Source organism: Dasypus novemcinctus, chromosome 3 (genome assembly GCF_030445035.2).
Source record: "Dasypus novemcinctus isolate mDasNov1 chromosome 3, mDasNov1.1.hap2, whole genome shotgun sequence".
NCBI classification, from domain to species: Eukaryota; Metazoa; Chordata; class Mammalia; order Cingulata; family Dasypodidae; genus Dasypus; species Dasypus novemcinctus.
This window is the reverse complement of record NC_080675.1, coordinates 134,591,211-134,608,845: the sequence shown is the minus strand read 5'-3', so window position 1 is coordinate 134,608,845 and position 17,635 is coordinate 134,591,211. Positions and strand designations below refer to the sequence as shown.

The 17,635-nt window shown below is 38.5% G+C and overlaps 1 protein-coding gene and 1 long non-coding RNA gene across 5 annotated transcripts in view; one reads left to right on the top strand and one right to left on the bottom strand.

The window, feature by feature from the left end:
• The window catches only part of LOC105745175 (uncharacterized), a 90,445-nt gene that overhangs the window by 55,912 nt on the left and 16,898 nt on the right, over positions 1–17,635 (bottom strand). The window contains exons 4-5 of one of the 2 annotated variants that reach the window (XR_009185113.2): positions 11,953–12,124; positions 1,931–6,672 (exon numbers count right to left, since the gene is read on the bottom strand). This is a non-coding gene — a long non-coding RNA (uncharacterized lncRNA). Of the gene's footprint in view, positions 1–1,930; positions 6,673–11,952; positions 12,125–17,635 lie in introns of those variants that run through there. The other variant, XR_009185112.2, reaches the window with a different exon arrangement.
• RORA (RAR related orphan receptor A) overlaps positions 1–17,635 on the top strand; it is a 712,506-nt gene that overhangs the window by 689,523 nt on the left and 5,348 nt on the right. For all 3 annotated transcript variants that reach the window (XM_023585999.3, XM_071214227.1, XM_004483248.5), the window contains 7 exons: positions 3,445–3,586; positions 6,235–6,630; positions 12,302–12,423; positions 14,014–14,146; positions 14,799–14,906; positions 15,904–16,014; positions 17,366–17,478. In XM_023585999.3, coding sequence (XP_023441767.1) covers positions 3,445–3,586; positions 6,235–6,630; positions 12,302–12,423; positions 14,014–14,146; positions 14,799–14,906; positions 15,904–16,014; positions 17,366–17,478 — 1,125 coding nt within the window. The remainder of the gene's footprint in view (positions 1–3,444; positions 3,587–6,234; positions 6,631–12,301; positions 12,424–14,013; positions 14,147–14,798; positions 14,907–15,903; positions 16,015–17,365; positions 17,479–17,635) is intronic.

The following is a 17,635-nucleotide window of genomic DNA, read 5'->3' as shown; positions in this document are numbered from 1 at the left end:
CTGGTAAGGATAGAAGCGGTCACAGAAGAACACGCAGCAAATGGACACAGAGAGCAGACAACTGGGAGGGAGGGGAGAGAAATAAATAAGAAATAAATCTTTAAAAAATAATAATAATGACCTATATCTGTCATTGCAGTGTCATGCAGGACAATTTCAATGTCCTGAAAATGCCTCCATATTACACCTATTCTCTCTCTCTCCCCTCAGAACCTCTGGTGGCCATTACCTTTATATCAGTGATAAAAGTTCTTCCATTGCCAGAATAACAATAAGTCTATAATAGAAAAATAATAAGTCTACTTTTGTCCATTGTTCATTTCCCAATCTTGTGGGTTTGCGATGGTGATGCCAACTCTGTTTCTAACTGAGAGGTAGCCTGTGTCCCATGGGGCAGATGGATTGAACTATCTTGCTTGCCATTACAGACATTCTTAGTTTCTTGGGATGGGCATTGTCCATCATTATGTCTTTGTTAATTGTCCTGGGTGTGTCCAATAAACTGGAAAATAAGTGTTGCAACTCTGCTGATATTCAGGACTTAACTGGCACATGAATGGACCAAAGATTTAAGCCTCTGGGACATATACCTATCAAGTATAGTACTAACTATTGGTTCAGATAAAAGAGGCAGAGAGCCATATGTAGGGAAACTGTAGATGAATCTAAGTCTGTTGCAATGAGGAGCATAAATTCCAGAATAAAGCCCACTGACAGGATGCCAAATTCCTGAGCTTGTCTGTCCTGCTTGTAGTGTCTGGATGTCCCTAGAGTCCTCAGGAGCCCCACTGTTTGAGGCATTGTTTACTGTGGCAGGCAATGAGATGAATGAGATCCAGCTGAGGTGTGCATAAACGAAACCTCTGGAATGACCTCCTGACTCACTCTGCAATCTCTTAGCCATTTGTATTTAATATTTCCCCCTTTTGGTCAAGGCCTTTTTCTGGATGCATTGCTAGTTAGTGCTTGGTAATAATCCCTCAGTGCCAGGAAGGCTCATCCCCAGGAATCATGTTCCGGGTAGGGAGGAAGGTAGTGCATTTATATGCTGAGTTTGATGTAGAGAGAGACCACATTTAAGCAACATGGAGGCTTTCAGGAGGTAACTCTTAGGCAATATATAATACTAGGCTAAGTTTCAATTTCACAAGAAGAGGTTCATAAGTACAAGCATCAATATCAAGTGCCTGATGTAATGGTCTGTCTTCCTTCACCAGGCATTGCCCTTGTCCTTGGGGGATTCTTGCTGTCCTATTAGAGGATATAGCAGGACTCCCCAGGATGGGAATTTTTTTTTTAAGATTTATTTATTTTATTTATTTCTCTCCCCTTCCCCCCGCCCCAGTTGTCTGTTCTCTGTGTCTATTTACTGCATGTTCTCCTTTGTCTGCTTCTGTTGTCAGCGGCATGGGAATCTGTGTTTCTTTTTGTTGCATCATCTGGCTGGGCAGCTCTCCTTACAGGGTGCACTCCTTGCACGTGGGGCTCCCCTATGTGGAGACAGCCCTGAGTGGCATGGCACTCCTTGCACGCATCAGCACTGTGTGTGGGCCAGCTCCACACGGGTCAAGGAGGCCCGGGGTTTGAACCGCAGACCTCCCATGTGGTAGACGGACGCCCTAACCACTGGGCCAAGTCTGCTTCCCCTGGATGGGAATTTGATATTATTTAGGTTATTGTGTGGGTCTCCACCCACCGAGAGAACACCTCATGAATATTTTAAAATATTCATATGCCTTAGAGACATGGCCTGGCTTCACCCTTCCCCACACATTCCATTTCCAATACCCCACACCAGTGTCCTCCCCTGACACAGTTGTGACCCTTCTGTGATCCAAATCCTCTCCAAAAATGAAGCCAACAAAATAACCAAATTACTAAGAAAATGAAATAATAGTTTTAAAAATAACAAATGAAATACCTCGCACCATTTTTTAAATAAATCGATTTTATTGACACATATTAATAAAGCATACAGTTTATCCAAAGTGTATAATCAATGGTATTTGGTATAATCACGTAGTTGTGTGTTTATCACATCAATCATAATATTTAATTCTTAATATTCCTTTAAGACATGTTCCTTAAAGAGTACTTGCTAGCTCAATGGGTAGGTATGTTTTTAAGGATTTTGACACAACTGCCAGACTGGCCTCCTGAAAATTCTTTGGGACCAGAGTACCCTCATCTCTTTGCCCACCATCTTGGCAGTTCTTTGGATTTACCTTTCCCTCTCCACTAGTGATCCTCTTTGTTGGGGTCATTTATTTTTGCCATTAAAGATCTGAAGATAATAGTCATTTGGTATTCATGGCTCTGCTTCAGTGTCTCTACTACCTTATTTTCTTCTGTGTACCTCCCTAGCTTACTAAACCCATCAAAGATAAGTCAATAATAAAAAGATAACTAGAAAACCCCTGTATGTTTGAAAATTAAGACATACAATATATCAGTCTTAGAAGAAATTATATTGAAAATCAGGATAATATTTTCAACTGAATCATAATAAAAACACAACATAGCAAAACCGGTGGATGCTGCCAAAACACAACTGAAAGGAAAACTTTCAGCTTTAAGAAAGGAATATCAACGGTGAAAATTAACAAGCTAAGCATAGCTCAAGAAGCTAGCAGAATTAAAGATAAAATTATATTTCTTTAAATAAAATTTAAATAAATCTGTACATAAAAAAATAGCAAAATTAAACCCTTCAGGTCAGTAGCTCTTCTACTGCATTTTGATACATCCTCTCATTTCCAAAACAGTGCTCAGCATGTAAAAGGAACTTGATTGGCATGAAATCGGATTTGTTAAGTCATAAAGGCCACAATTCTGAGCATGTGGTATTTCCAAACTGTCAAGAACTGGGGAATATTCCCAACCTGATTGATCTGCAAAATAATCCAACCAGCAGCCTTCTAACTATTGGGACAGTAGATTCTGACGGGGAGTGAGAGACTCCTAAAGGATGATAGAGATCAGCAGGCTGATAGACACGACCAGAGCAGGCCAGGAGGGCAGCTGCCCCAGGTATGCTGTGACTGCCCTTTCCTTATCTCTGAACATCCCAGAGAAGTGTTTTGTGTTTATTTTACTAAAAATGTTTTAGAGATAAAGGTTATAGGTAAGTTCCACCAGGCACATTGCTTTTGATCATCCTCAGCCAAGAACAGGGGCCTGATCCTGTGTCTTTTACTAGGCAACTGTCTGTTCTTTTAAAGAAAGTTTTGCATGTGTAAGGGACAGAAGATTAGGCTCTGGGGATCAATTTTACTGAAGGAAAAAGAAGTGACTTTAATTTCATTAATGGTCTCCTGGATGATTCTGCTGCAAGTTTAATTCTCTATTAAATATTAATGCTGCTCAGTGCTTAGTATCCTGCCTTTAGTATCACACAGCTCAGACTGACACTAACCTGTTTTATATTTTATAACTGAATCACAGGGCTTTTTCAGGAGGAGTCAGCAAAGCAATGCCACCTACTCCTGTCCTCGTCAGAAGAACTGTTTGATTGATCGAACTAGTAGAAATCGCTGCCAACACTGCCGATTACAGAAATGCCTTGCTGTAGGGATGTCTCGAGATGGTGAGCTCTCACAGCTTGAATTATACAGTAGTATGGGGTCACCTTCATTTTAGGTTTGGGATTGCAAAAGTGTCTTCTGAAACACAAATGCAGATCTGCCAAAATATGTCTCCCCAACCCCACCAGAGTTTCCCTGGGCTTTATGGATTACACAGCAGTCACTTCTTCCTCCACAGTCCATTGGAGTCAGCTAACTGGCTGGTGGGGCTGTGTGGGGAGAAGTGTCCATGAAGTCAGAACATCTTCAGGCTTTTGAAGTTTAAAACACTATAGGTGGATGAATTGATTGGGGGTAAGTGTTATCTGAAGACCTTAATAAATATGTTTCCTACAGGCATTTTCCCAAGAAGGACATGCTTCCCCCAAGCCATAGCTAATCATGCTTTACACTAGTAAAATTATTTGCGATTGGGATAAATTAGCTTTTAGGCCAGCTAGATATTTTGGATCCCATGCCAAAGTCAAATATTTGTACATAAAGAATATGTGAAATAGGGCAAGGCATAGCTCAGTGACAAATGTTCTTTTCATTCAAAGAAGCTATTTTAAGAAACAGAGACCATCTACCATCCAGTTACAAAACATTTCAAGCTCTTCCTGGAAAACTATCTTAAGTGCATTGAATAATCAACACCAGATTTCAAGACAGTTATTCTCATACATGGAAACTGGGCAGAAAGTATGGTGGGTACATTTTAAGGACTTTTTCCAATATATTGGCTGGCTCTTTTAAAAAAGATCCCTTTGAGGGGAATATCTCTTCCAGTGGAGTTCCTACTGAAAGCATCAACCTATGGAAAAAATATTTCAGAAATCTGGGCAGGCTTTCAGAAAGCCAGCATTCCCCATAATCAGATGTTCTTAAGGCGTGTGGATGGGACCAGGAACTGATTATGACATCCTTCAATAGTATCACCAAGGGTGGTCTCTTAGAATATGTAGGTACAAAAGTGAAATTTTTGGCTTTGGAAGATAGAAATCAGAAAATACATTATATCCTTAGAAATTCTTGTGGCATGCAATGGCACAAACTTCATCTTTGGATATCTCCTATGAACTTGTAAATGAAATTAAAATCACAAGTTGTATGTGCATTTGCTCAAAAGCTGATCTTTATATTTCATTTATGGGGCAGTATCATTACTGTTAATATCTGAAGTAAGGCAAAAGTTAAAACACAGTTGCACAATCACAGCAGAACAAGTTTCACCTATGGGTACTGATGCCCATGGTTGCTCTAGAGTATTCTTATGAAAAAATAAGATGCCTTAAGTTGCCTTCTGGAGATTTGGCATATAATAAACAGCATACATTGTTGGAGTGAATTTGGGGACTTATAAAACTATAGGCTTGAAATTCAGAGCCCACATTATCCTGATTGCTGTCTGACCAGCCTCAAGCAAGTTTATTTGTAATTGGTGCCTGAATCATGGAAACTTAAAATTGACCAATATTCTCCAGCTCACTTGTTTCCTATGTATGAAAGAATGGCATGTTCTCCCTGGTAACAAAGAATCCAAAAGATGGCCAGTGCATTTGGCCTTGGTTCCCAACCTCATTTCCATCTATCCTGCTTCCTGCCCCTAGACTCTTATAACTATAGTAATGGTCAAATAGGGGAATTCATCCACACCCTTAGTATAAATTTAACCACAATCAACTTGGAGAATTAAGTCCCTCCAGCAGAGGCTTTTTCTATGCTTACCAAGTCTAGCAGAGAAATGAAATGGGTTAGTGGGAGAATTCAAACCAGGAAATCATAAGGTTTGTTTGTTTTCAATTATCTGGGTGTTTCAGGAAAAATCATTAGGGTACTGAATGAGCTGGAAAATTACTACAGTTGTTTTTCTACTTTGAATATGGAGATACATCCCAGGGAGAAGTATTGTAAATGCAAATCCTCCCAACAGAGATTTTATATAGTATTTGCTCTTTCCAAAATCCTAAGCTCTTGTTACTTGAAACTAAATGATAGCAACTGAAAGGGTCATTTAAATATTGAGCTCAAGTGCTTCACAGGAGCTACTATGACCTATGAGTGGTAGGAAGGGACTTCTCAAGTCAGGTAGGTTCAGGGCTGTAATTCAGGAACTACAAAGGCCTCCTCCAGTCTATTTAGGCCTCTCCCTAAAGCCCAAGACTCACCCATTTGAGAAGAAACTTATTTGAGTGTATAGAAGAGTGAACTGAATGAAACTTGAGGTTTGACAACTTATGTCTTGAGGAACCCCTGAAATTCTGCATTTCTGAACAGTAATCTGAACACAGGGACGAGAAAGAGGTGGGGTTTGCCAACTACATGGCAGGAGAGTGAACAAAACCATCAAGCTGCCTATCAGTAGCACCCACTGCGCCTCAGTCTGTGACAGCAGGAAAAACATGGGTCATTGTTGCTCCAAGTCTCTTCTTCCCTATCCTAGGTCTATTTCTGAAACAACTTTTCCTCTGGGATGTGTTGGGGGTGTTGAGCGTAGAGCAATCCTAAGCGGGACAGGATGAATTTCACCTTGGGACTCTGTCCTTATTTTAAGGTCATGTAGTTTTTGATTGAGATTGTCTGAGACTTCAAAAGAAACCCTAAAGCATGCCATAGAGGATAATGAAGGACAGAACATTGTACATGGTGCTGTTTGGCCTTTTTCTTTCAGCTGTAAAATTTGGCCGAATGTCCAAAAAGCAGAGAGACAGCTTGTATGCAGAAGTCCAGAAACACCGGATGCAACAGCAGCAGCGCGACCACCAACAGCAGCCTGGAGAAGCCGAGCCGCTGACGCCGACCTACAACATCTCAGCCAACGGGCTGACGGAACTTCACGATGACCTCAGCAACTACATTGACGGGCACACCCCTGAGGGGAGCAAGGCAGACTCTGCCGTCAGCAGCTTCTACCTGGACATACAGCCTTCCCCAGATCAGTCAGGTCTTGACATCAATGGAATCAAACCAGAACCAATCTGTGACTACACACCAGCATCAGGCTTCTTTCCTTACTGTTCTTTCACCAATGGAGAGACTTCCCCAACTGTGTCCATGGCGGAATTAGGTAATGGCATAGATGCTTCTCCTGGGATGCTCTACTCACACCCTTTGAAGTAAAAGTAATATGTTTGAATTTCCACTAAAAGGTTGTGTTGTCAAAATGATGCAACTAGACAAAAATTCATCTTTACCATTGGGCTATCCCATAGTTCCATCCTGCCCCTTTTGACTCTTTCTTGTAGTATGACCAATAAATTGAGTCCTCTTTCAGTATCAGAGATGAGACAAGATGAACAAAGGAAGCCTGTCAATTCCACAGAAAGTTTTAAGTTCACCGAATGCCAATGTTAATTTCATTCATTTTTTATTTCAGTTATTTTTCAGGTGTTGCTTTATATCTACTCACAAAATGGCAGCCCACAAATGGAACCTGGCCCATAGACATATTTCTTAGACCTGTGAAGAGTTTTTAAATTTTTGAATCAGTTGCTAAAATTTAAAATCTGGGTAATTAACGCTAAAAGTTCAGATTGTCAGCTTCTTGAAGCATTAAAAAAAAAAAAAAAGATCTAATTATAGTGGGCCAGGGCTTGTGACTGGTAACAACCAGGCTGATACCTTTAGACAGGCTCAGCCCCTATAAGGTACTAAAATTTTGCAACCCCGATATAAGCTATAAATGTTAAAGAAAAATTATTTTACTTGTCAACATGCTTTGGTGATAGATGATGGTGACAAAACTGATGTGTTTCATATAAGGCTCACCATTTTTTTTTTTAATTGCCACTTCCTTATTGCTGTGACATTACTACTGTTTGGGAGATGTGACCTAGAAATGTTGACAACACAAACAATGGAAAACTTCCATTTCAAGGAGGTTGTGTTAACATCCTCTCCTATATTTGATAGATGTTATGTACAGCACTATTATTAGAGAAACTTTGATAAGAACCTTTTCCATTTTAGAATTCGTTCTGCTCTCCCACCCCTGGTGATTCCTCACATAAGGTTATAATCCTTTGGGACATTTCAATTAGTTGCTGTGGAGATGACTAAGTTAATACAAGGAGAGAACGAAGACTTCAGAAAGAAAAACCCAGCAGGTTCTGACTTCAGCACAGAAATCCTCAGTTCACAGAAATAGCAGTTGTGTTCTTTAGATGGCTTCCCCACCTCTGTACCCCATAAAACATTTTTAAGTGAAAATTTATACTTCCAGTAAAATTTTTCTCCAAATAGAACAAACTGAATGTTCTTTACAGTTTTTACACAAGTATCTCTTTATGGGTCTAAATTTAAGTCCTCCAGAGCAGGGACATTTTAAGCTGATCTTTAGCCACCAAACAGCATTAAAGTTGTATGGCAGCTCTTCTGATTAACAAAGAAACCTCTGAACTAGAAGCCAAGCTGAGAAGAGATAGGTTTGATTTTTTTTTTTCTTGAACTAGAACAATAACCTTCCCTTTTTTAAAAAAAATTAAATCTTGGTTGGCTGAGCCTTAAACAGAACTGTAATGAAAGTAAAACTTTGAGAAATGAATAAAGATTTGATTAAAAACTGACACGAGGGAGCAAATGTAGATCAGTCATTGAGCACCTGCCTCCCATGTATGGTCTTGGGTTCATTCCCCAACACCTCTTAAAAAAGTAAATAAATAAACTGGAATACCATGAGAACTAACCTGGCTCACTTTAGGTTTGCTCCCACCTGATGCTAAATAGTAGTGACTCTATCCTGTTTGCTCGTTAAATATTCAATGAATCCATAAAGCTTAGTCAAAGTGTTGTCCTTGAACACTCTTTTGGCTAAGAGTGTACTAATTCTTGGCTGGGACCGGAAAGGCTGAGACTGACTCCCCAGGCCCCCCACACCAATCAGTTTCTTCCTCCACAGTTTTACCTCCTAGTTTAGCCTGGGAGTCCTCAAACTTTCTTTAGGTTCTTCTAAGTTAAATTTATCATGTGTATTGTGGTGTTTTCCAAAATAAACTCATCACTAAGATTAGTCTCCAAACCAAAATTAAACTAGAATTTATCTGAAAAGCATAAAATTGGGTTCTAATTTTCTAGCCCCTTTACATGTACAAAATTGTTTGGGGAGCTAAAAATAGCAAAAAGTGACCAAAGGCTTTGCAATTCCTTCTTCAAAGCTACCTGAAGTTCCCTGATATTTCCTTTGGGGCTCAAGACCTTCTATTTCTTTAATTGAGACCCCTGTCTTGATTGTAGGCTAGATTTTGTCATCAGATTTTAAACAAATGAAACTGTACAATAGGAAACTAAATTGTAAATTAATATAGCCTAAGCCCATTTCTGTCTTTCAATACTAGTATCTACAATCCATTACTTTTAATGGAAATACATCTGCATCTTTGCTAGGAAATTTGGTCCTTGATGTACAATTAGTACTTGAATTACACACTCCAGATAAACAACCTAAGTTTATTATTACTTTCTTAATTAAAGCTAATTGTGCTTAAGAAACAACATGTAGGACAAAGCATGAGACAAAGTCAGCTTCTATGGATTGTGGTCACACTTTGCTTTTTACAAGTTGTACAACTCCAGTAAATCATGTAACCTCTGTAAGCCTCAATTTCCCTATGTATATAATATTACAGTAAAGAGCACAGACTCTGGAGTCAAATTCTGGGTCTGAATCATGACTCTGCCACTTGTCAGCTGTGACACCTTAGAAAAGTCCTTTCACCTCAATGTGTCTGTTTCCTCCTTTGCAAAATGGAGATAATATAATATGTGCCACCTAGTGTTTTTGTGAAGATTGAGAAATCTATATTTATCTATCTATCTACACACACATATGTATAATATGGCCTGGCATCCAGTAAATGCTACATAATTGTTAACTATTATCATCATTATTATCTGTAAAATGAAGAAAGTTTGAACTAGGTAACATCTAAAGTTCCTTCCCACTGTGAAAATATGTGATTAAGTCAGAGGCTAGGATTTTACAGCTAAAGTATCTAGTCTGTGATTTTACTGATGACGTAATCATGGTTAAGGAGGTGAAGTGACTCTTCCCACTCACAAAGTGAGCTACTGCCCAAGCTCAGGCAGGTACCACATCTCCTAACTCATAGTTCCATCATATTTCACCATTCCAGCTTGTTCCTCTGAGAGACCATACAAATTTTAAAATTTTACTCAGGCTGACCATATTCTTTGCTAATGTAGATTTAAAAATAGCAATGTGTCTAAAATCTTATACTTGCCAAATCAACTGAGTTGAAATCAAACCCGTTGTAGCCATTGGTGAGAATGAAGCCACTGCCCTCTACTGGTTAGTCATACACATTGCATCATTGATTGTCTACTTACGGGTTGTTCTAAAGGCTGGACTCAAATTTTAAGTCAGCAGAAGTGGGAATATATTTCTTTAGGATGAAGTGAAACAAGATGCTGACATAATCTGGAAAAGAATTCTATGGGCTTATTCACCTCATAGAACCCTTCCTGACACTTGCTTCCTATGAACACTTTTTGTCTTTTTTTTTAATCCGCAAAAATCCACTTACATTCTAGAAACTGCCCTGGTAAATGCTGAATAGAGACCTTTCTTTTCCAAACAGGTGACTGTATGTATCGTCGTCTTGTCTTTCTAACTAATTTATGCATTTATTTTCATATTTCTGATTCCCCATCATTTTTGTCTTTATACCCTCTTCACAAGTGTCATTGATTCTAAGACAGAATTTACTAGCTACTCCCTCTTTCCCTCTCGGTCTCTCTCTGCCTCTTTCTTCCCTTTCAGCTTTTCTCCTTTTGCTTATATTTAATTTCTCATTTTATTTATTTATCTTGTTTTAGTGTCTGTGTGTTGCTGAGTAGGGCCATTAAGGTTTATGTTTCAGCGTCTCTAAGGAGATTCTAGTTTGAAGCTTCATTTAGGTGAGCCTGCTATGTTTTCACACAAACAAGTCTGGTTCTGTTTAACTCAAGCAGTAACAGATTTCCAAATAAATAGACATTCTTACTAGTGTTGCCAAGTTCGCATTCAGCACCATTCTTTTAAATGGCTTCTCTAATATAGTTGAGACCCAGGGAACGTGTGGCTTTAGAGTCATAGAATCTTGTCAATTTTTTTTTTTTTAAGATTTAGTTATTTATTTCTCCCTCCATTGCCTGTTCTCTGTGTCCATTTGCTGTGTGTTCTTCTGTGTCTGCTTGTATTCTCATTAGGCAGCTCCAGGAACCAATCCTGGGACCTTCCACATGGGCCAGCTCGCTACACAGACCAGCTTGCCTCTTCCAGGAGGCCCTGGGTATCCAACCCTGGCCCTCCTATGTGGTAGATGGGAGCCCAATTGCTTGAGCCATATCCACCTTCCTCAATTCTTCTTTTAAAATACTTTTTAAATTCATCCTTCCATAAAATTATGACCAGCTTGCTCCAAGTTCTTAGCCCCTCACATCTAGATTCCAACCACCTTCTAACTGGTTGCCCTGCCTCCAGCCTCTCTCTGTTCCAATCTACCAGTCACAATACTTCCCATCCTATTTCCCCAAATACAGTTTCCAGCATGTCACCTTCCTTTTGTTATATCAAGTCCAAACTCTCTGTCCTGACAGACAAGTCTTTCACAGTTTGGACTCTTACCTACCCAGATTTCTGTTTCGACAAGATCAATTTAACACCCCCTGCCCCACCCCCTGTAAATGCCATGTTTGTTCCTTCATTTACCATCCCTCCTATGTGGAACTGGCCCCCTCCCTACCCCACTGATCTCTGCCTACCAAATCCTACCTATCCTTCAAGGGTTCAGCTCAAGTGTTCCTCTTCTGCCAAGAAGAGTTCCCTAATTCTACCAAAGTAACGCTGATCTTTCCTGTTCTTTCAGTACTTTTTATTTTCTTTCTCTTTTCATAAAATTTAACTTTATACTTTATTATTATCATGTGTCTTGAATTGCCCTTCCAGTGTATACATACATGCTTACCAGATTATAAGCTCCAGGAGAAACTTCTTTGACATTTATTTCTTTAATATCTTCAAAGCCCCCTATACTCAAGTAACCCTTCCTGTTCTAAGTGCTCAGTTCATTTAATTTTCATAACAGCACTGTGAAATAGGTACTGTTTTTCTCACTTTACAAATGAGGGGTTGAATCACAAGGAGATTAAGTAATTCATCTAAGGTCATACAGCTAGTAAGTAGCAGAGCTGAGATTCCAGCCCAGGCTGTCTGGCTCCAGGATCCATCTCTTAACCATTACACTATACATAGTTACATGGTAGGTCTTCACTAATGCAGGGTAAACAAAAGAAGTGCATAGTTGTCATCACAGAAGAATATCATTTCCTAATTTTTCAAGAGGAATACTTCCCAGGTCAATATATACTGTAGATATCTTCATAAAAATACCAAGAAGAGGTTGTTTCAGTTGTTTCCCACACATATCTAGGTCAATATTTGTTCATTCCCAGACATTTGTGTAAAGGCACAAACAAGGTCACAGTCAGGACAGTCTTTGAAGTCAACAAGTCCTACTGCAAAATGTTGGTTTTGCAAAGTCCTTGTCTTCCATCTTCATATTCTGAAATACAGAATAATTCTAAGTAAGTAAAATGTTTGTTTAAACATGTAAGGATACTCAAAACTTGTTCAAGCATGTTGCTTTATATGTCATTTTTAGTCAGATATTAAGTAGGAAAAATACTGGTTATCCAAAGAGGAACTTTTTCATGTTTGTGATCTCCTGTTTTCTCTTTAGAACACCTTGCACAAAATATATCTAAGTCACATCTGGAGACTTGCCAATACTTGAGAGAAGAGCTCCAGCAAATAACGTGGCAGACCTTTCTGCAGGAAGAGATTGAAAACTACCAAAACAAGGTATAATCCAAGGACTGTTACCTGGGATTGAGGCAACAATGGGAAGGATGTGTTGGTGCAGGAGAGTTGGTCCAGAGTATACAACAGACTGAATAAGAATGTCTGTCATCAAATATCAGTTTTCTATTCTAAAATCTTTCTCCAGAGCTTATCTAAAATCTTACTTTGGGCTTTGCCATCTTACTGAGATGCCTGCTTGTGCAATATCAGAGATAATGAATGAATTCTATTGTACTTATAAATATACACATATCTTCTTCAGTTTGTCAACAGGGGACTAGATTGAGCAGCTTCCAACGAATTGGATTTGTTCTAGTATCACAATAGATTTTAAAACCAGGAAGTTGGAGTAAAATAATCTCAGCCTCATGTTTCCAGAAGTTAGGAAGGAATTTAGAGGGTGTGTATAAAAAACGTTCACAAGCTATTATCATAACTCGAACTTGAACCTAGCAGTTTGAGGCTGACAAATAGTGTTGCTCCTTGCCTTTATCTATAAAACACTCTGATCAACAAGCCACTAAAATGGGAGGGCAAGGCAGGAGATGGGGAACTTTTAATTATTCATTCTGCCTCTGATAGAAGAAAATGATGGTTTTCTCGATAATCAGAGCTATCCAGGGTTGGAAGGACTTTAGAGATTATCTAGGCTAATCCTCCCCTCCATTTTATATATGAGGAAACTGAAGTCCCTTAGCATATGACCAGAGAGTGAAAATACCGTGACTTCTGGCTCCTAATTCAGTGTTTTTTCCATCCCATAATATTGGTGGAAACAGTCTTAAACTAAGACTGGGGAAAAAAGGAAGCAACACAATAGATCCAGGTCGCCATGTAACTAAACTGGATAGGGAGTATATAAAAGGAATTAAACAGGAAAGACTGGGGAATAGCAACACATCACTTTGTTTGCCTTTGAGTAAACCAGGTAATGCCAGCAGCCAAACCTACAAAGGAGAAGCAAGAAAACAGCAAGCAGTATCAAGGCATATGAAATAAGATTTCAGAGTCAGATATGCTTGGATATGAATCACAGCTCCCTTACCTCCTAGCTGTGAAATTTCTGTGAGCTTCAGTGTACATTTGTGTAATATAGAAAAATGGTCTTATGAATGAAATAAGAACAGGATGTCACAAAGCACCTGGCTCATCATTAAGTGTACAATAAATTTAGACTTGCTTTTTCTTCCCATCCCCAACGAAGTTGGATTAAATTCCCCAAAGCAAAATAACTTCTCAAAAGATCCCACTTTACTATTCTCAGTGGCCCAAGGGTTAAAGCAGTATCATGTTACTTTTCCTAGCTCTTCTTTTCAGTTTCTGCTACTTATGCTTATAACATCTTCCCCTATCCCTTTGCCACCGAAAAGGTAGGAAAGGAATTGGAAGAGATGAGAAAGGATGTTGAAGCAATCATTATATAGCCCAGAATAAAACTGGTCATCTGATTTAGAGGATTTTGTTTGTTTAATCCTCTAGACTTTTTGAATCTATTTCTAAAGAGTGATTTTAAAAAATGGCAACAATTAAACCAGATGTGCCAACAGTATGCGTAAAAGCATATGTTGATGTATTTTTCTCTTTTAACAGCAGCGGGAGGTGATGTGGCAATTATGTGCCATCAAAATTACAGAAGCTATACAGTATGTGGTGGAGTTTGCCAAACGTATTGATGGATTTATGGAACTGTGTCAAAATGATCAAATTGTGCTTCTAAAAGCAGGTATGTGCTTTTGCAGGTGAATTTTGAGATCTCTTTCTAACCTTCCTTCATCTGCTTATTAAAGAAATGCTTGGTAAGGAAGGTGTCAGGAATGGTTTTTCTCAATAATAGCTCAGGTTTCTCTTAGCAGGAACTAAGTATAAAGGTTTTGAGCTATTTTCAGGAAACATTTCCTCTATTTTGCTCCCACTCAAAGTGAAGAAATTAATATGAAGGACACATGTATTCCCATATTTTACCAACACCTGTGCTTTTTATTCTAAACTCCAGATTCTCTGCAGGTTACAGTAAGCTGTTAGGAAGCAGCCTGTTTGTAGAATTCAGAGAAACATTCTGTTGTTTTTCTTTAATCAGTATGAATAAAAGTTTTTCTAGCAAACTGAAGACTCCACATGGCAGAGTGGTGCCACGGAAGTAATTTGTAAATCAGTCCCTTCATCTGTAAAGCAGTCTTTAGCTTCTGTACAATAGTCTTTAACTACAGTAGTAAACCTGGCCCTTTCTGAAAAGATGGCTGATGTGATTAAGCACCCACTAGCTAAACTGCATATGATACCTACTGAGCTGTCTCAGAAAGGGGTCTCTACATTAGTGCCTTAGAAATAAATTTATTAAGATATAGTCATCCAATCCATTTCTGCCTTTGCTTTAGGTTCTCTAGAGGTGGTGTTTATCAGAATGTGCCGTGCCTTTGACTCTCAAAACAATACCGTGTACTTTGATGGAAAGTATGCTAGCCCAGATGTCTTCAAATCCTTAGGTAAGACAATCTCAAGGTGCTTTATCTTTAAGTCAAAGCTGTAGGAAAAGATGTAGATTGGGTGAAATCTCTTATTGAGCAAAATGGAAACTGATTATTTGGATATAAAAATTTATGGATTTTATACCTATTTCACTATGTAGTTAGTGACTGTGGACAATTTACACAACTCAAAAGCTCTTTGACTATATGTAAAGGTCTAGAGTTTGATTTTATCTAGTTGGTAATCAGAGAGATTTAAATTATATGTCCTTCTAGTTTTCTTCCAAATTTTAAGAAATCAGATTTGCAGAGGATGTATTATTCATAAAACTTAGAGGATGTGATTGGATATACAAAATCAAGCAAAGAGTTAAAAATCTACCTTCCCAAACCCCTCAAACAACAACGCTTAATGAGAATTAGATTTGGATATCAAAGAGAAATAACTAAGGGAAAGTGTGACATATATGCTTTTAAATAAAGTATTTGTGAATTTCTATAATTTAAAGTATAATACAGTCATTAAGAAAAATATGAAGGTATGCAAGATATGTTGTTAAGTAAATGCAATACCTAACATATAATAATCATACTACAAATGTTCACTAGAATTATGACCTGAGTTTTCCCCTCCTGAATAAAATGTTTTGTTGAATTCTAAAAATAAAAGATTCTCAAAGTTAAAAAAAATTATTACGAATGGTAATGATGAGGATGACGGTGGTGATGACAAAGATGGTGATGTTGGAAGTGATGACAGGGGTGACAGTGATGGTGATGGTGGTGATGACGGCAGTGATGACAGTGGTGAAAACAGCGACGGTGATAATGGTGATGGTAATGGCGATATTGACTAAACAGATTTTTCTTTTAAGATTTCAAATTATTAAACTGTAGGAACACTGTTCTATCCACTCTGAAATGGTTATTTTCAACCACTAGATCTCTCTTTACCTTTTCCCAAATTCTTCTAGGATAATAACCAAATCCCTAATATATTTTGTAATTTTGGCAGGTTGTGAAGATTTCATTAGCTTTGTGTTTGAATTTGGAAAGAGTTTGTGTTCTATGCACCTGACTGAAGATGAAATTGCATTATTTTCTGCATTTGTACTGATGTCAGCAGGTAAGATAATCAAATAAAAATAAAGCAGTTTAAAATTGTTCAGGCAAATAATTTTTATAAGGTACATAGCTCTTAATGACTAGAGTATTTTATTTATTTATTTTTTTAATTCCGCCCCCACACCCCCATTGTTTGCTCTCTTTGTCCATTCACTGTGTGTTTTTCTGTGTCTGCTTGCATTCTTGTCAGCAGCATCAGGAATCTATGTCTCTTTTGTTGCGTCATCTTGCTGCGTCAGCTCTCCATGTGTGCGGCGCCACTCCTGGGCAGGCTGTGCTTTTTTTGGGCGGGGTGGCTCTCCTTCTGGGGTGCACTCCTTGTGTGTGGGGCTTCCCTATGCGGGTGACACCCCTGCATGGCAGGGCACTCTGTGCATGTATCAGCACTGTACATGGGCCAGCTCACCACATGGGTCAGGAGGCCCTGGGTTTGAACTCTGGACTCCTATATGGTAGGCAGATGCTCTATCAGTTAAGCCAAATCCTCTTCCCAACTACAGAGTATTTTGGATGCTACCAAAAGAGACTGCCACCCTTATTAAACCTAATTTTAAGTTTTGCAAATAATACCCTCCTATGTACACACACACATATATATATCCTTTTAAGAAGACCTCATGCCTTTCAGATAAATTAAAAACAAAAATTCAATAAAACCCAGTCTACAATTAATCTTCTGAAACCAAGAGAAATACTGTGGAAGGGTAGGGTTGCCCTTCTTAACACCTATCTCCAAGATAATGTGTTTTTTTTAAGACATTCTACTTTGTTTTAAAATCCATTTAGATGGATTCCCACAGGTTTATCTGAATTTACTCTATGTTTTCAACCAGTACCACTTCTTGGGGATTTTCAGTTTTACAAATTTACTACCTTGTATTTGGAATTCTACACAGAGACTTTATCCTGAATTTGCAACCTTTAAAAGTCACTGGAAATTCTATTGACATTTTTAGTTGCTTTGGGTTTTATAAGGCAATTTTCATGTTTGCCAGAAAGGCCAGCAGGATGGATATGAGTATTTCATTCAGCATGTAATGATAGGAAGGCAAGAGGGGCCATGATGGTTTCATTTGCACTTGAACAGGTATGCTGTTAAATTTAGATGACTCTCCTCTTGGAAGGGGAGTACCCTCCCTTCCTTTAAGCATCAGTAAAAATGGAAAGTTTTAACTTCCTATTTTATGTTATAGATCAGTTTTCCACTCCTTTAGAAGCAAATTTTGAAAGAGGGGTGAAACTGGTCTCTAAATATATATTATTGCATAAAAACTGGTATCTAAAATCAGGAGGAATGGGTTTTTCTGACATCATGTTGGAAGAATACTAAGAAGTATCATTTTCATATTTAGATCGCTCATGGCTGCAGGAAAAGGTAAAGATTGAAAAACTGCAACAGAAAATTCAGCTAGCTCTCCAACACGTTCTACAGAAGAATCACCGAGAAGATGGAATACTAACAAAGGTGAGAGCCAACTGGCAAAGCCCAAATTATTCCTTGGCACAGAACATTCTGCTAGCTGCCCTTATAAGATGAAGACATTACTCCTCTGACCAGTCCCCAAAAGTAACAATAAGCAACAGGCTACTGAAAAGAAAGAAATATCTCCATTTCAAAACAT